At 45.9% G+C, this 17,555-nt stretch overlaps 1 protein-coding gene across 3 annotated transcripts in view; it reads right to left on the bottom strand.

Annotated features, from left to right (window-relative positions):
* EIF2AK4 (eukaryotic translation initiation factor 2 alpha kinase 4) overlaps positions 1-17,555 on the bottom strand; it is a 119,499-nt gene that overhangs the window by 101,411 nt on the left and 533 nt on the right. For 2 of the 3 annotated variants that reach the window (XM_062205609.1, XM_062205610.1), the window contains exon 2: positions 4,100-4,212. In XM_062205609.1, the coding sequence (XP_062061593.1) occupies positions 4,100-4,212 (113 nt within the window). Of the gene's footprint in view, positions 1-4,099; positions 4,213-17,555 lie in introns of those variants that run through there. The other variant, XM_062205611.1, reaches the window with a different exon arrangement.

The raw sequence follows: 17,555 nt of genomic DNA, 5'->3' as shown, positions 1-17,555 counted from the left end.
CTATCCTGGGATCCCCAACTCTAGGTTTCTTTCAACGTTTGTGTATGTGTAATCATTTCAGCTTTGCACCCTGGTGTAGTAATTTTTTTTTTTTTTTTTTGACAGGCAGAGTGGACAGTGAGAGAAAGACAGAGAAAGGTCTTCCTTTTGCCGTTGGTTCACCCTCCAATGGCCGCCGCGGTAGGCGCGCTGCGGCTGGTGCACCGCGCTGATCCGATGGCAGGAGCCAGGTGCTTATTATCCTGGTCTTCCATGGGGTGCAGGGCCCAAGCACTTGGGCCATCCTCCACTGCACTCCCAGGCCACAGCAGAGAGCTGAACTGGAAGAGGGGCAACCGGGACAGGATCGGTGCCCCGGCCGGGACTAGAACCCGGTGTGCCGGCGCTGCAAGGCAGAGGATTAGCCTATTGAGCCGCGGCACCGGCCTCCCGGTGTAGTAATTTAACCATTATATGGCGATTCTCAATCTGAGCTTAGCATCCCATGCTGATCAACCTGGCTAAGACAGCTTCCCAAAGATTCTGAAGTCTCTGCCCTCCTTTGTGTGCTCTTGTATAAATTAGAACAAGAACAGCAAGACATGATGGAGCCACTGTGATCTCCTGAGCATTCCCATGCCTGCTGTGTTCCATCACCCACGCTGACTGCAGGCAAGGTTAAATGCTCACCTGTTTGTGTACAAGTAGAAATCTAGTCATGGACTCTACAAATCCTGCCCATTCCCAGTGTGCCTAAGCCCCTCTTTCCCCATCCCTTAGAGTTTGTCCAATACACATTTTCTACTAGAGAAAATTGCACAAGTGCTCCTCGGGTGTCCCTTTATTCCCACCCAGTGAACATCCAATAACAACTCTCTAGGACTAAATGGGATTTATGTAATTTCACTGAAGAGATGATTCATCACTCCTACCCAGCTTTCTGAGCAAGTCTTGGGTACTTCACCTCAGTGAAGCCTTGACTATTCAACTATCTATGCATTCTCTCAATATGTATCTCTCAGTATGACAGGTTACTGCAACCATTAAATACTTGGAAAAATGGAAATCAGAGAGAAAAGACCAGAAATGTGGGGGGCTGGCATTGTGGTGAAGCAGGTAAAGCCGCCACCCCCAATGCTGGCATCCCATATGGGTGCAGATTTGTGTCCTGGCTGCTACACTTCCAATGTAGCTCCCTGCTAATGCACCTGGGAAAAAGAGTGCAAAATGGCCCAAGTGCTTAGGCCCCTCACCCATGTGGGACCACCTGGTCCAGTCCCTTGTCTTAGCCATCTTGGTAGTCAATCAGCAGATGGAATATCTCTCTGTCTCTCCCTCTCTTTGTAACTCTGACTTTCAAATAAATATATAATCTTAACAAATAAATAAATAAAAAAGAACTGAGATGCCTTACTGGCCTGAGCCCAGTAAGGTCTGTCCTGCCCAGGATTCACTCTCTTACAGGGACATTGGGACTATCTTGCAGAAAAGGGAAGCTTTCTTGTACCATATAATTTCAAAGGATAGGAATATTCTCCCAAATCAAATCTTTTTTTTGACAGGCAGAATGGACAGTGAGAGAGAGAGGGAGAAAGGTCTTCCTTTGCCGTTGGTTCACCCTCCAATGGCCGCCGTGACCGGTGCGCTGCAGCCGGCGCACCGCGCCGATCCAAAGGCAGGAGCCAGGTGCTTCTCCTAGTCTCCCATGGGGTGCAGGACCCAAGTACTTGGGCCATCCTCCACTGTACTCCCTGGCCACAGCAGAGAACTGGCCTGGAAGAGGGGCAACCGGGACAGAATCCGGCGCCCCGACTGGGACTAGAACCCGGTATGCAGGCACCGCAAGGCAGAGGATTAGCCTATTGAGCCACTGCGCCGGCTCAAACCTCCTTTTTAATGCAACTGTTATAAAAATTATGCAATCATTATATTTATTTAGCAAATTAACTACATGGTGAAAAATCCATTCAGAATACTAACTGATTAAACTTCAAGAGCTTTTTTAAAAATTAATTTATTTGAAAGGCAGAGTGAGAGAGAAGGAGAGAAGGAGAGGAGAGAAGGGGAGAGAGAGAGAGAGAGAGAGAGAGACAGAGACAAGATCTTCCAACCCTTGGTTCATTCTCTAAATGGATGAAACAGGTTTGAGTCCTGGGTGGTTGGCTTCTGATCCAGTTCCCTGCTAATGTGCTTGGGAAAACAAAAGGTGATGGCCAAAATATTTGGGCCTCTGCAACCTACATGGGAGACCTAGATGGAGCTCCAGGTTCCTGGTTTTGGCCTGACCTAGCACCAGCCATTGTAGACACTGGGGGAGTGAAACAGTAAGAATGAATATTCTTTCTCTCTCCCTCTTCAAATAAATAAATAGATAACTTTTTAAAAAAGAACACACATTTCAAGTTCTTAAGTCTTTCATGCTGGGTCCTGGCATAGAGCTCCCCTCACCCTTGGAATTCCCTGAGTGACAGCAGTGAGAGAGCCTCTTATGTTATTCCTAACAAGCCCCTTTCAGCCACAATAGACTTCACGTATATGAGGTAACCTGGATAGCTTCAGGATGAGGGCTGCTCACCAGAAAGACCAAACCTTGATTACAGGATGAGAAGTTTCAGCTCTACCCTAGATCTCCAGAGATGAGAGAGGGGCTGGAGATTGAGGTCGATCACCAATGGCCAATGACCCAATTAAGCAACCTTGCCTATGTGATGAAGCTGGCATAATAACCCTGAAATGAGGGCTGGCGCCGCGGCTCAATAGGCTAATCCTCTGCCTTGCGGCGCCGGCACACCAGGTTCTAGTCCTGATCGGGGTGCTGGATTCTGTCCCGGTTGCCCCCCTTCCAGGCCAGCTCTCTGCTATGGCCTGGGAGTACAGTGGAGGATGGCCCAAGTGCTTGGGCCCTGCACCCCATGGGAGACCAGGAGAAGCACCTGGCTCCTGCCTTCGGATCAGCGCGGTGTGCCGGCCACGGTGGCCATTGGAGGGTGAACCAACGGCAAAGGAAGACTTTTCTCTCTGTCTCTCTCTCTCTCTCTCTCACTGTCCACTCTGCCTGTCAACAAACAAACAAACAAACAAAAAAAAAACACCCTGAAATGACAGGGTGCAGAGAGATTCTGAGCTTTTGAATGCATGGAGGTGTTGGAAGGTGTCATGTGCCTGGCCTACACACGTACCTTGTTCTATGCCTCTCTTCCATATGGCTGTTTCAGAGTTGCATTCTTCTTGATAAACCAACAGATGTCAAGTGAAGTATTTTCCTGAGTTCTGTGAGTCATTCTAGCAAATTACTGAAGCTGAGAGGGAGGTGTGGGAACCTCCAAATTCGTAGTCAGAATTAATAGGTCAGAAGGACGGGGACTTGGACTGGGCATTTTATTTGCTACGTTCCCTCTCAAAAACCTTCACTGGCTCCCCACACAGTAGGTTCAAACCTCTTCGCCTCACCCAGTTCATGAAACATCTGGGGAATGATGATATGGAACACACATGATACTTTGTAAAAAGACAACTTACATTCTGATGGCCAATGCTTCTGCTCTAAGCAGTGATTCTCAGCCACAGGTGGCACCAGTCAGGAGTGCTGCTACGGACGTCTCAGTGACCAGCATTAGTGCTAGGGGCCGGGGTGCTGAATGCCATCCTCCCTGGGATAGCCTTACACACTGAAAACTCACCACCAAGTCCCATGGAGAAGCCTGGCAATGCTACCTACCGCCTACTCAAGGCACAGAGGGCTCCCTGCTTTCCAGTCCAGGCATGCTATAAACCTAGGTGCACAAGTGTGTCAGGTGGCCACCACACCTGTATCCTTCTCATCTGAATTTGCCCTCTTTTGAGGTGATAAGAAATTAAATAAACAGAAAACACACTGGAAGCAAGCTAAGTAGTCACTGAGCAAATACTGGTATCTATCTGCATTGATGATTCTACATCTATAAGCAAATGTAAAATGAGACAGGTTTCATGATGACATCTACTGCTGATGTACTTCTGTTGAATTACAGGTGACAGAAAATGAAATTTTGAGACATGGGGGCAGGAAGAGGAACTACTATTAATTGCAATCTGTTTCTGTGTTGTCAAACAGAAAACTGAAATCGTATCAAATACTCACACATCTGGATAGGTTGGCGGGCATTTAACCCTTAAATCCACTTTCACATACACTTCTTCACCAGTTAGGCCCTGAGGGTACAACACTAAATTGATTTCAGGGGGTTCTTTGACCTACAAGAGAAAAAGAAAAAAAATTTTCTAGAAAGTCAGTCTTAACACTCAAGATAATGATCATCTCAGCTTAAAAGCTCTACTTTTAAAAAACAAATTCTGTGCCAAAGAGAATGCATTTTTCCTTTTCACAGTTATCTAAGGAGCAACTCAAATGTTCCGCCTGGCTCCTCTTCAAGCAAATGTTATGAGGTGTGGATAACACACTGGTCCTTATCGTAGAACCGGTGTGTATGCAGGGATAATGTAGGCAGACACACAATCCCAACGAGGCAGTACAAACTAGAAGGCAAATGAAAACTTTCAGATGGTGATGAGAGCTGTCAACACAGTAAAGCAGAACCATGGGACACAGTGGCGGGATGGAGAGGCCACTCTGAGCACAGGATATTGAGACAATAACAAGAGAAAACCCTTGACATGGAGAAATCTGGTAACTCTTCTAAAATTGCACATTTTCAATCAACTGCTTCTCACCAAATACACTACTGTTCTGTACTCACTTCCCCCTAGAAGGATTTAAGGCAGTTTATGTCAAATGCAGATAATGAAAAATGGGAGGCTTCGAGGGGAAGCACTCCAAGTGCTCAGGCACTCACAGAGCAGCTCAGGTTCAGAGAGTTTAAGATCCTTTCCCACAGATGCACAGCGACAGTGCTACATCAAGCCCACTTCAACTCCAAAACCTGCATCTCCCTCATAAGCCACTCCTTTACCAATGCCAATCCTGAGGTGCTATGATTGAGCCTTGATTTTTTTCTCTGAACCTCCAGGCAGCCAGGGCAAAAAGAGACTTGAGATCTTATCAGAAAGGTTTTAGAAAGGCTAAAAAGAATTTTTAGGGGCAACACACTACTAAGCAAAACTAAATTCTACCAGAAATGTATAATGTGAATCTTATATATGGCACTCAGAATCATTTAGTGAACAATGTTCTCATCAACTATGTGTATAACATCTGCAAGCTCAGTTTTTATGTGACTTCATAATATTCCTTGTTAAAAGCTATGGATTGGGGTTGGTGTTGTAGTATAGTGGGTAAAGTTGCAGCCTGCAATGCCAGCATCCCATAAGAGTGCTTGTTCAAGCCCTGGCTACTTCACCACCAATACAGCTGCCTGCTAATGGCCTGGGGAAAGCAGTGGAAGATGGCCCAAGTGCTTGGGCCCCTGCCAACCATGTAGGAGATCTTCCTCTCTCTCTGTAATAATGACTTGCAAATAAATGAATAAATCTTTTTTTAAAAAAGCTATAGATCTTTCAGTTAAACACAATTCTATGCATGTGGTCCTGGCAAGGAGTAAGCACTCTGTGGTCTTCGACTCACTCATTCACCGATCACACATCAGTCACCCCCACCTGCACAGCAGACATCGAAAACTATTATAATAATAATTCAGCCTGGAGGTGGGATGGGGAGAAGGGGGAGGGGGTTGGGAAGAAAGGGGGAGTGGAGGAGAGAGGAAGAAAGGGAGAAGGTGAGGAAGAGGGAGAGAGAAGAAAGAAGAGAGAAAGTGGATTTGAGAGATAAAGTTGACAAAGATACTGGGATGTGAGGGAGGCAACCAGAAGGAAAGTGTCTCATCCCAAATGCTCCTCGCAGCAGAAAGCATTCACTGCTGAAGGGACTCTGGCCTTGCAAAAGGGCAGGTTCCATGGGCACTGAACACAGAGCTGAACATGTTATGGAATGAATGCTTAGAGAGGAAGTAGACAAGCAAGTCTAGACAACTCTTCACGAAGGCTGAAGAGGGGAGGACATTTGGCCTTGCAGAGATGCCAGCTGGGAGGCCTGCATCCCCTAAACAGTGCCTGGGTTTGAGTCCCAGCTCCCCTCCCAATTCCAGCTTCTACTAATGCAGATGCTGGGAGGCAGAAGTCAGACTGGCCTGATTTCCCAGTTCCTGGTTTTGGCCTGGCCCAGCCCCTGCCAATGGGAGTAAACCAGAGGATGTGTGCCCTCTCTCTTATTGTCAAATAAAAGTGATTTTTTTTTTTTTAATGACGAGGTGGTTGAGGTGTTGGGGGACAAAGAATTGGACCAGAGCTAGAAGTGTGAAGTCAAGGGAGGACTTTGCTGTTTTTGAAGATGGGAGATACTAGAGCATGAGCCATGTGGATGGGAATGTTACAGAAGAGCAGGACTTGAGGCCAGCACTGTGGCACAGTAGGTTAAACCCTGACTACAGCGCTGACATCCCACGCAGATACTGGTTCACATTCCAGCTGCTTCACTTCTGATCCAGCTCCCGCTAATGCGCCTAGGAAAGCAGAAGAGGCCCAAGTGTTTGGGCACCTGCACCCACCGGGAGACCCAGATTAGTCTATTGGCTCCTGCCTTTGGCCATTGCAGCCATTTGGGGAGTGAACCAGTGGATGGAAGATCACTCTCTCTCTCTCTCTGTAGCTCTGCCTTTCAAATAAATTAAAAAAGAAAGAGAGATCAAGAGGGAGGGAGGCAGGAAAGAAGAAAAAGAGGAAGGGAGGAAGGGAGAAAGGGAGGAAGGAAGGAAGGAAGGAGGGAAAGAAGGAAGGAACAGAAAAAGGATAAAGAGAAAAGATGAGCAGGACAGACACAAAATTAGGACCCAAAGCAGGAACACCCTTCAGAGGGCGGAAGGCGATGGATCCTGGACCCAACAGAGACCACTGTAACCTTGGCAGGAGCCTCCTCTTTTAGGACAACGAGAGCACATGGGAAGCAAAGGTTGGGTAAAGGCTGCTGGGGTTCTCAGAGGCACCTCCAAGAAGTGAGTATGAGACAGGACAATAGGACTCCAGGCCTCCTGTATCTTCTGCAATCAGAGCAGGCCAGCTTTTATTGCTTTATATAGGTGCATTAGATGGAATTTAGCACAATAAATAGTTAGTTGCTAAGAAGAAAATGAAAAACTATTGCCTCCCTCATTCTCTTTAAATATTTCATTTAGATTTTTTTTTTAAAAATTATTTATTCATTGAAAGAGTAACAGAGAGAGGGAGAGACAGAGAGTCTGTTTTCTTTTTTTAAAGATTTATTTATGTATTTGAAAGTCAGAGCTCCAGAGAAAAAGAGAGAGAGAGAGAGAGAGAGAAAGAGAGAGAGAGAGGTATCTTTCATCTGCTGGTTCACCATCAGCTGCAATGGCCAGGGCTATTTGTACCAAGAGTACAAACACAAAAGCTCAGAATACCGTGCAACCTTATCCTAAGAAGGATCAATTTATCTTCTACTGATCTACATTCACTGACACATGATTCTTTAATTTTCTCATTTTGTTACTGCCCAGTGAAAACTTTATTTCGCAACAGCACATGAGGAAAGTACTCTAAATCCATGCTGACTGACATCATTGAAAAGAAGTAAAAAGGTAAGAAAATAAGGGTGAGAAAGGAATTTAAAACCCTAGCCAAGAGAATGGTGAGCTATGGAACCTTTGTCACCTAAGCTTCAAAAGTACTGGGTAAGGGGGCCGGCGTTGTGATGCAGCGGGTTAACACCCTGGCCTGAAGCACCAGCATCCCATATGGGCTCTGGTTCAAGACCCGCTGCTCCACTTCTGATCCAGCTCTCTGCTTTGGCCTGGGAAAGCAGTAGAAGATGGTCCACCTTGGGCCCCTGCACCAGTGTGGTAGACCCGGAAGAATCTCCTGGCTTTTGGCTTTGGATCGGTGCAGCTCCAGCTGTTGCGGCCAACTGAAGAGTGAACCATCGGATGGAAGACCTCTTTCTCTCTGACTCTCCTCTCTCTGTATAACTCTGACTTTCAAATAAATAAATAAATCTTTAAAGAAAAAAAAGTACTGGTTAAACTTTGACAACCCACTGACGCTATCTGAATAGTAAATAACTAAAAAAAAATGCACATGTTCCTACTCACTGCTATTTCTCCTGGAATGGACAGTAGGAGGCAACCAGTAGCCAGCAGCAGCTTGTGCTATGCTTGTTAACCAATGTAACTGTAACAAGCAATTTGTGGGAGCCTACTCTGACCACCGTTCAGGAATACCTGTCCTGAGCAACCATCTTCACCATGGCTTTATTCTCACATTTGGTGTGCCTCAACTTGCCTTCTGGATTGACACGGGAAAATGCCATGTGGATGACTTTTTTAAAGGACAACATTTGGGGCCAGCATTGTGAAACAGTGGGTAAAGCTGTCACTTGCAATGTCAGCACCCCATTTGGGCACTTGTTCAAGTCCTGGCTGCTCCACTTCTGATTTGGCTCCTGCTAATGGCTTGGGAAAAGCAGCAAAAGATGGGCCAAGTGCTTGGGCCCCTGCACCTATGTAAAGGACCTGGAAGAAGCTCTGGGCTCCTGGCTTCAGCCTGGCCCAGTCCCAGATTTTCTTAAAAAAAAAAAAAAAAAAAAAGATAAAACAACAACAATAAAAAAAGGGACAACATTCAAGACCCGGCAGTCCCAATGTGAGAGTTAAGTCAAGGTAAGCACTACACCTAGGAGTAATAGCAGATCTTCTGCTTTTGAAGCAACAAAATTGGAGCAGCCCTCTGTGACTGGAAGGAGTGAAAACACAAAGACATAGTAGAGCTGTGGTCATCACAAGCTGTACAGGCAGAAAGACAAATGCAAACCAATAGATAAGCCTTTCTTGGAGTCAATACAAAAAGAACTTGCATCAAACACATAGATAACGTATGCCATGTGAGGTGAGTTATCTAAGACTCCACCCTTTGTCTTTATCTAGGAGAGCAGATCTGAATATAACAAACTTTTTTTTTTTTTTTGACAGGCAGAGTGGACAGTGAGAGAGAGAGAGACAAAGGTCTTCCTTTGCCGTTGGTTCACCCTCCAATGGCCGCCGCGGCCGGTGCACTGCAGCTGGCGCATCTCGCTGATCCGATGGTAGGAGCCAGGTGCTTCTCCTGGTCTCCCATGGGGTGCAGGGCCCAAGCACTTGGGCCATCCTCCACTGCCTTCCCGGGCCATAGCAGAGAGCTGGACTAGAAGAGGGGCAACCGGGACAGAATCTGGCGCCCCAACCGGGACTAGAACCCGGAGTGCCGGCGCTGCAGGTGGAGGATTAGCCTATTGAGCTGCGGCGCCGGCCATAACAAACCCTCTTGATAAAGGGTATGGACAGGCCATGGATTTATGACCAGAATCCCTGTAACAGGAAGCAATCTTGAGGAAATTGGCCTAATAGAAGCTGACCAGGTTGAAGATATCCTTTTAAAAAATTTATTTATTTGAAGGGCCAGTGTGATGGCATAGCAGGTCTACCACCTGCAGTGCCAACATCCCATATGAGCACCGGTTCGAGTCCCTGCTGCTCCACTTTCAATATAGCTCTCTGCTATGGCGTGGATAAGCAGAAGATGGCCCAAGTCCTTGGGCCCCTGCACCCATGTGGGAGACCCGGAAGAAGCTCCTGGCTCCTGGCTTAGGATCGGTGCAGCTCTGGACATTGCAGCCATCTGGGGAGTGAACCAGCAGATGGAAGACTCACCTATCTCTTTCTTTCTTTCTCTCTCTCTCTGCCTTTGCAATTCTGCATTTCAAATAATAAATAAATAAATAAATCTTTAAAACAATTATTTATTTGAAAGGCAGAGTAACGGGGGGGAGAGGAAGAAGGAGGGAGGGAGGGAGGGAGGGAGAGAGGGAGAGAGGGAGGGAGGAGGAGAGGGAGGAGGAGAGAGAGAGGAAGAGATGGATCTTGCATCTGCTGGTTCACTCCCCCAAATGCCTGCAACAGCTCGGGGTAGGCCAGGCTGAAGCCAAGAGCCTGGAACTCCATCTGGGTTTCCCACAGGGGTAGCAGGGACTCACGTACTTAGGCAAATATTAACAGCCTCCCAGGCACATTAGTAGGAAGCCAGATTGGAAATAGAATAGCCAGGATTCTAACCAGGCACTCCACTACGGGATGCGAGTTTCCCAAGCAGGCTGGTGGCTTAACCTGCTGTGCCACGAAGCTCACCTGTGAGGATACCCTTTCCTAAAGGAATGCTTAGCAGAGCACGAAGAATCCAGGTAAGGACTGCTGGCAAGCCTCAGGGAAGGAGTCAGTCAGTCCCTGGGCGCACCAGGGGGAACAACAGTGTGTAGATCCCTGGGCTTAAAAAGCAGTCACGGTCTGCAAACACTGCTGGCTCGGACCAGCCATGGAGCACCAGGCAGGTGTAAGGTTCCAGTAACTTCCACAGCAGAACGCCACCAGCAGGACGTCAGTGACGATGGCAGTCACTACAGATAATTCCAAAACAAACATTTAGGGAAGAGAAGAGCTCTGCTACTACATGAAGAGATTTCTGGACGCATAAAGGTTTCAGCTTTATGAGGCGTATGACTCCTGTGGTGATGGCCTGGATGAACAGACATGACATGTGACTAGGCAGGGACCTAGCAACTGGCTCTGATCAGGATTTGAGTTCCCTCAAGGCCAACAGGAGTGGGAGAAGCAGGACTCGGAAGCTACCAGGCTGACTGGCTGCTTCTAAAGCCTCTCTCCTGGCTGACAGAGATTATGACCAGTGTGGGATTTCTCTCCACGCGGCATGGATTTAGGGGTATTTCTCAGCAGAGAATACTAACTGTTCCCCAATTCCACTTTCTTCTTTATTTCTTAGTAACAGAATCCTCAACTTTTTAGCTAGACACATTTCCCAGGCTCCTTTGTGGCTAAGTGTGGTCACTGGATTAATTTCTGGCCAATAAGATGGAAGAACTGTTTTATACGATTTTCAGCAAGTGGTCTTAAAGGAAAGGGATGCGACTTTATTTCTTTCTCCTTCCAGCTAGCTGGAATGCATGTGTGATGGCTGGAATTAGACTGACATTTTAGGCCATAAGGGGTATATTAAGATTGCTGGAACAGCAATTTATTACAAAAAATAATTTGTTGTTAATTGAAATTTTCTATCATATGTAGCTAAACTTAATTGTTATAGGTTCCCTGGGGAAGGAAAAATACCTTAAACTTAAGGAACAGTACTTTCAGAGATAACAACAAAATATTTGCCAGACTTCTCCAGCAAACTGAGAGGCTTTGATGCAAGAGGTGTTTCAGGCATCGGTATTAGCCTTCAAGGACTCCTGGGTCTGAACAGGGTTTGATTAGGAACAGGTAACAACTCTGGTGTTTCTGGGGGTGGGTTAGGGCAGGGTCTCATTTGTTCAGAAGGCAAATGGTCACAGAACTCAGTGTTGATGGGGCTGGCATTGTGGCATGGCAGATTAAGCCACCACCTGTGATGCCAGCATCCTGTTTAAATGCCAGTTCAACAGTTTAAGCCTTGGCTGCTCCACCTCCAACCTAGCTCCCTGCTAATGAGCCTGGGAAAGCAGTGGAAGATGGCCAAACTACTTGGGCCCCTCCCCTACGTGGGAGACCCAGATGGATGTCCAGGTTCCTAGCTTCAGGCTGGCCCAGTCCTGGCTGTTGCAGCCACTTGGGGAGTGAACCAGTGGATGGAAGATCTCTCTCTAACAATGCCTTTCAAATAAATGAAGTAAAATCTTTAAAACAAATAAAGAATTCAGTATAGATAAAATTTCTGACTTAACATGCACGAGGAAACAATGAATTTCTGAAATTTCTACAGGCAAATGAGCACGACATAAGGTGTAACCGGAAAACGCTGAGAACACTAAAGGAGAGGAAGGCACAATGCAGGGTGTCTCAGCTACAAACTACACACAGTCCTACAAGAGAAAAAAATGGTTTTGAAAACTGAAAATGTGATGTGAAAGCAGCATAGGAACTGGCATTGTGACAGTGGATTAAGCCACCACCTGCGACACACAGGCTCCCATGTGAGCACCAGTTGGAGTAACGGCCATGCCACTTCCCATCCAGTTCCCTGCTAATTCACCTGGGAAGGCAGCAGAGGATGGCCCAAGTGCTTGGACCTTTGCTGCCTGAGAGTTCTAGGCTCCTGGCTTCAGCCTGGCCCAGCCTTGGGTGTTGCAGCCATTTGGGGAGTGAACCAGCAAATGGAAGATCTCCCTCCCTTTGTCATTCTGCCTTTTAAACAAATAAGTAAATCTTTTTAAAAAAGCATAATAGTAGGTAGTGATGGAGAGAAGACAAACAAAATTTGAATTATATTTGCTTCCTGAAGTTGGATACCTTCCAGGACTGTTATAAAATAGTCAAATTCTCAAGCACATAAAAAGCATATAAGTCCTAAAACATAGGGGAGGCAATACTCATGTGGAACTTGTCCCAAGAAAGGAAAAGCATCAGTTCTTCAAGAAACAAAACCAGCCAGGATCTTTAACTACCCCACGGATTGAGAACACTGACCTCACCTTGGGGACCCTCTTTCAGCACAGCTCCTGGAGACTACCTATCTGGTGCCTCAGGAATACCTGCAGCTTGGTTCTAATGAGCTTGTCTTGGGCATCTCCTAACACTGAGGACCAACAAAATAAACTGGCTTAAGCACACCTGTTCAAAGCACTAGCGAGGATCAAGACTATTAAAACCTGAGAATTTTCTCAGCCATTTCACATAGCTGCTAATTTTTGGTTCCCAGGTCCAGGAGCTGAAGCATGAGGGTCAATGACAGCCCCATGTAAACCCACTTCATGGGTTTACAAGATAAACATCAGTGAGGATGAGATCTAGGAAGCTAACTGAAAATGTTACACAATTTTCTCTTACACAATAGTGTGAATATACATAACACTACTGAACTGTACACTTAAAAATGGTTACGGTGGCAAATCTTTAAAAATTACTTATTTATTTGTATTTGAAACACAGACAGGCAGACACTTACACATCTCTCATCTGTTAATTTGTTCCCCAAATCCCCACAACAGCTGAAGCTGGGCTATGCTGAAGGCAGGAAGGAGCCTGGAACAAAATCTGAGTCTTTCACAAGGGTGACCAGAACCTAAGCACTTAAGCCACTGCCTACTTAGGATGCACACAAGCAGGAGGGTGGATAGCAAGTAGAGTAGCTGGGACTCGAACCAGTCACTCCAACATAGTATGCAGGCGTTCCAAGCAGAAACTAACTGTTGCGCCAAATGCCAGCCCCAAGATGGTAAATTTTATATGTGTTATTTTAATAATTCTTTTTTAAAAAGCTACACCATCCAAATCACTTTCAGGTGTCTGGTCTATTGTTACCTATTGTTCATCGCATCCTTGAATGCAATGGCAAGACTGCGTAACATGGCCTTGTATTTCTCCTTTGCTTCAGATCCTTCCTACAAAATTACTTGTAACACAAAGGAACACACTAGTCTGTGTGAAAATTTAAGAAATTCAGAAATAAAGTACCATGGGGAAGCTGAATAATCTGGGAAAGCTTTTTATTTTTAGATTTACTAATTTATTTGAAAGTCAGAGTTACAGAGAAGGCAACACAGAGGCAGAAAGAGAAAGAGAAAGGGAGGGAGGGAGGGAGAGGGAGGGGGAGGGAGAGAGTGAGAGTGAGAATGAGAGAGAGAGAGAGAGAGTCTTCCATTCAGTAGTTCATTCCCCAAATGGCCGCAATGCCCAGAGCTGTGCCAGGCCAAAGCCAGGAGCCAGGAGTTTTACCCAGGTCTCCCACATGGGTACAGGGGCCCAAGGACTTGGGCCACCTTACATTGCTTTCCCAGGAGCATTAACAGGGAGCTGGATGGGAGGTGGAGCAGCCAAGACTCAAACTGGCACCCATCTGGTAATGCCGTGCTGTAGGCAGTGGCTTTACCCTCCTGCTATGCCACAGTACTGGCTCCAAGTTTTTGGTTTCAAGTCTGTTCAGAAGCCAAAAATAAAATAATGACAATAAAAGCTCAGAAAATGTAAATTAGATAACATTTCTCTAAATTGTAGACTAAATGCCTAAGTTGCTGATTTTCCCTCATAGCTTACTTGCTAAAAACAATACTTTCCATAACTGATCTTGTAAAAATGACCAAATTCACTCATCTGTTCTCAGGGCTTGCCTATTGTCAAACTGGTAAGAATTAAAAAAACCAAAAAACCAAAAACACAACAGTGGAGGCGGGGGCAGCTAGTGCTGTGGTGTAGGGGTAAAGCTGCAGCCTGCAATGCCAGCATCCTATATGGGTGCCGGTTTGAGTTCTGGCTGCTCCACTTCCAATCCAGCTCTCTGCTATGGCCTGGGAAAGCAGTAGAAGATGGCCAAGTCCTTGGGCTTCTGCACCCGCGTGGGAGACCTGGAAAGAAGCTCCTGGCTCCAGATCGGCGCACCTCTGACCATTGTGTCCATTTGTGGGAGTGAACCAGCAGGTGGAAGACCTCTCTTTTTTTCTTCTCTGCCTCTGTCTCTCTGTAACTCTGCCTTTCAAATAAAATAAATCTTTAAAAAAAATTTTTTTAAAAATGCTAGGCTCTAGCCCCTGCTGCCATGGCTGGAAGCCAGGTGACCCCATGGCCCAACAGTGTCAGCTCCACCCCCACCCTAGTGGGATTCGGTGCTCCTACTTCCCTGCCCACCAGTAAAGGTTTAAGAGGACCTGTTCCTGAACACATGGCTCTCTCTGCCTCTCTCTCAATCTCCCTCTCTCTGTCCCTTGATTTCTCTCTTTCGCTCACTCTCTCTCTCTCTTCATCTCTTATGCTCTCCTTCTCCCTCATTTCCTTCTTTGACCCCTCCCTCTGGTCTGTCGGGTTTCCCCCAATAAACTCTTTCCCTTACTCTGGTGGTTTAGTATGTTTTGTGGTGGCCTTACAGTAATATTAATGTAATAAAAACATCAATGGGGGTTAGGCATTGTGCCAGGTTAAGCGGCTGCCTGGGAAACTTGCATCCCATATCACAGTGCCTGGATTGAAATCTCACCTTTACTTCCAATCCAACTTTCTGCTAATGTAGCTCAAATACCTAAGTCCCTACTATCCATGTGTGAGACTCAGATGATGTTCTTGGCTCCTGGCTTTGGCCTGGCCCAGTCCTGGCTGTTGTGGACATTTTGGGAGTAAATCAGTGTTGAGATCTCTCTCAAAGAAATTAAATAAACAAACCTAAAACACTGTCAACAAAATTCTTTAAACCAGATGCTATGGTTCACATGTTAGAAACTTAATCCCCAAATTCATATGTTGGTTGTATTTAGAGGCGGGGCCCCATGATGGGATTAGTGGCATTTTAAGAAGAGAGACCTGAGCTTGCACACTTGCTCAGCCTTGCCACGTTATAATACAGCGAGAAAGCCCCCATCAGGTGCAGCCCCTTGCTCTTAAATAAATCCTGCTCTCACTTGGGCACTGAGTTTATGCCTCTGCTTTCAATTCTTGTTTCTGTGGGGCAAGAACCTGGAATAAAGATTAAGAATCCAGGCCCAAAAAGCAGTAGTGGAAAAGACAGAAAGTGCAAACAGTAACAAAAGCAGCAGTGGAAAAGATAGAAAAACTCGACTGTGGTAGCTAGTTGGGGAAGAGGTACACACAGGGAGGGTGGCCTAGACCCATACTTAGATGGAGTTAAGAACTTAAAAAGAAAAAGCTATTTCTATATTTCTTTGATGAGAGTTTTAAAATGAGGCCATTAAAGTACTAAAATAAAATCTCAAAGAAGTTTTTTTGGTAAATGGAATGGGAAACCTATCTAGAAAAAAAAAAAAAAAAAACGCTAGTTACTGGGACCATAAAATAAAAAATAGGTTGTTTTGATTTGACTAATAATTTTTAGTTACATAAATTATTTAAATATAAAAAATGAACATGGTTAGGTAATCCCTTATGTTTGAAATATATGACCCAAAATGATAATTATCTTGGCGTATAATGTTGGCAGAGATATAGGAAAAGAAGTACTCTCATACACTACTCACAGTGCAGAGACAGAAACAAGTGTTTTGGAGGTGAGTCTGGAAAAACTTTCCAATTAAAAATGAGCACATCCTTTGCTGATATGGAAATCTAAACAAGATAATGAGAACTTATAACTGTCTAGAAATTCTACTTTAAACTAGTGGTGTCCAAAGTTTTTTCTCATGTAAAATAATTCTGAGTATGTACCCAAAAATGTTGAGTTATTTATAAATGATATACAAGTGCTACTAACCTGAAACTTAAAACACACCTCCTCCTACCTGCCACGAGAAGTTTTAGAATTTATTGGCGGCAAACTTGGCCTGATTGACATGAGGTTACTTAATAGTCTGTATCTACCCTGTTCAGTGTGAAACCTGAATCTTCATGTTCCATTGCAGCGTTTGACTCGCACTGTGGGAGGTGTTGGGTGATGCGTGGACCTTGCAGGTGAGCAGGAACACTTCTGGGGTCCGAAAATCATCAGGGTAAAGGACTGTGGACCAGCACATTTCCCTGAAGCCTGGCAAACGGCAGGCACTGATGAGCACCTGTCGAGTGACCAAGCTCTGATGCAGCCTCATGAACATGGATTATTTGCCTGTGCGGCCTATGCAGGTGGCAAGGCCACCTGTCCTGTGCACCGTGGGCATGGGCAGCCATGTGGATCCTCCTGCCTGTCTGTGGCAGCTCCTATTTTGCTTTAGTCTTCTGTCTTGTTATAAAGATGACCAGCTGTAAGTTCTCAGGATTATGGGCATCCCTACCTCAAAGCAGCTGCTTTTTCCCTCCCATTATCCGCAGCCTTAGGCGCAGGTAACTAAGCTTATATGAAGTAAATAACTGGCTCGGAATGGGTGTTAATAGCTTTGTGACACCTAATTTGGCTGCTTACTGGGCCTACTTCCTGGTTCTCAGCGTTTTAGGATGGAGAAGGCGCTGGGTTACCAGAAAGTGACATGATTATGTTACTTCAGAGTTGCATAAGGAAGTTTTTACTATTTCAGGTGAAAAATCACTCTCAAAATGAACTAGAAGAGTAAGCTCCCTGGAGGCAGGGGTTTTTCTCTATCCTGATGCTGGTTATATTCCTGATGCCTAAAACAATAAATACCGAAGGAAGGACGCTAGGAAGAAGCATCTGGGGCTAGACGGAGAGCATTTTGCTCTGCCGGCTCCAGAAGATGCAGTTTCCTGAGGAATCCTGCACATGCAGGAAAGGCACACGCCGTGGCGAGTCAGGATTAAAGGTGGACGCAGGAAGGTCGTCCGTGTTCAGCGATAATATTCGGAAACATTAGTTTGGTCCATCATCAACTCTTCAAGCAAGGGTGGCGGCCCCTGTCAGTATCAGCAGCTTACACTGTGCCTTCACTTCTGGACACAGAGAAAAAACACTGGACCACGTAACCAGATCCAGACTCGTCAACTCCCCCTCCACTGCAGCTGAGGCGAAGAAGGCGCAGAGGCACAGAGTTCCTCCGGGCAGGGACACGGGGAGACAGGGGCTGGGGATTCCAGGCGCTGCACTTAGGAACAATCGGGCGGGACTTGACTGCTCTGACTGACGGCCTTAACTAAGGCCTGCGCAGCGCCCAAAGAGCCTTCCCATTACAC

Source organism: Lepus europaeus, chromosome 11, assembly GCF_033115175.1.
Source record: "Lepus europaeus isolate LE1 chromosome 11, mLepTim1.pri, whole genome shotgun sequence".
Lineage (NCBI taxonomy): Eukaryota > Metazoa > Chordata > Mammalia > Lagomorpha > Leporidae > Lepus > Lepus europaeus.
The sequence above is the reverse complement of the archived record's forward strand: the minus strand, read 5'-3'. Positions and strand labels throughout refer to the sequence as shown.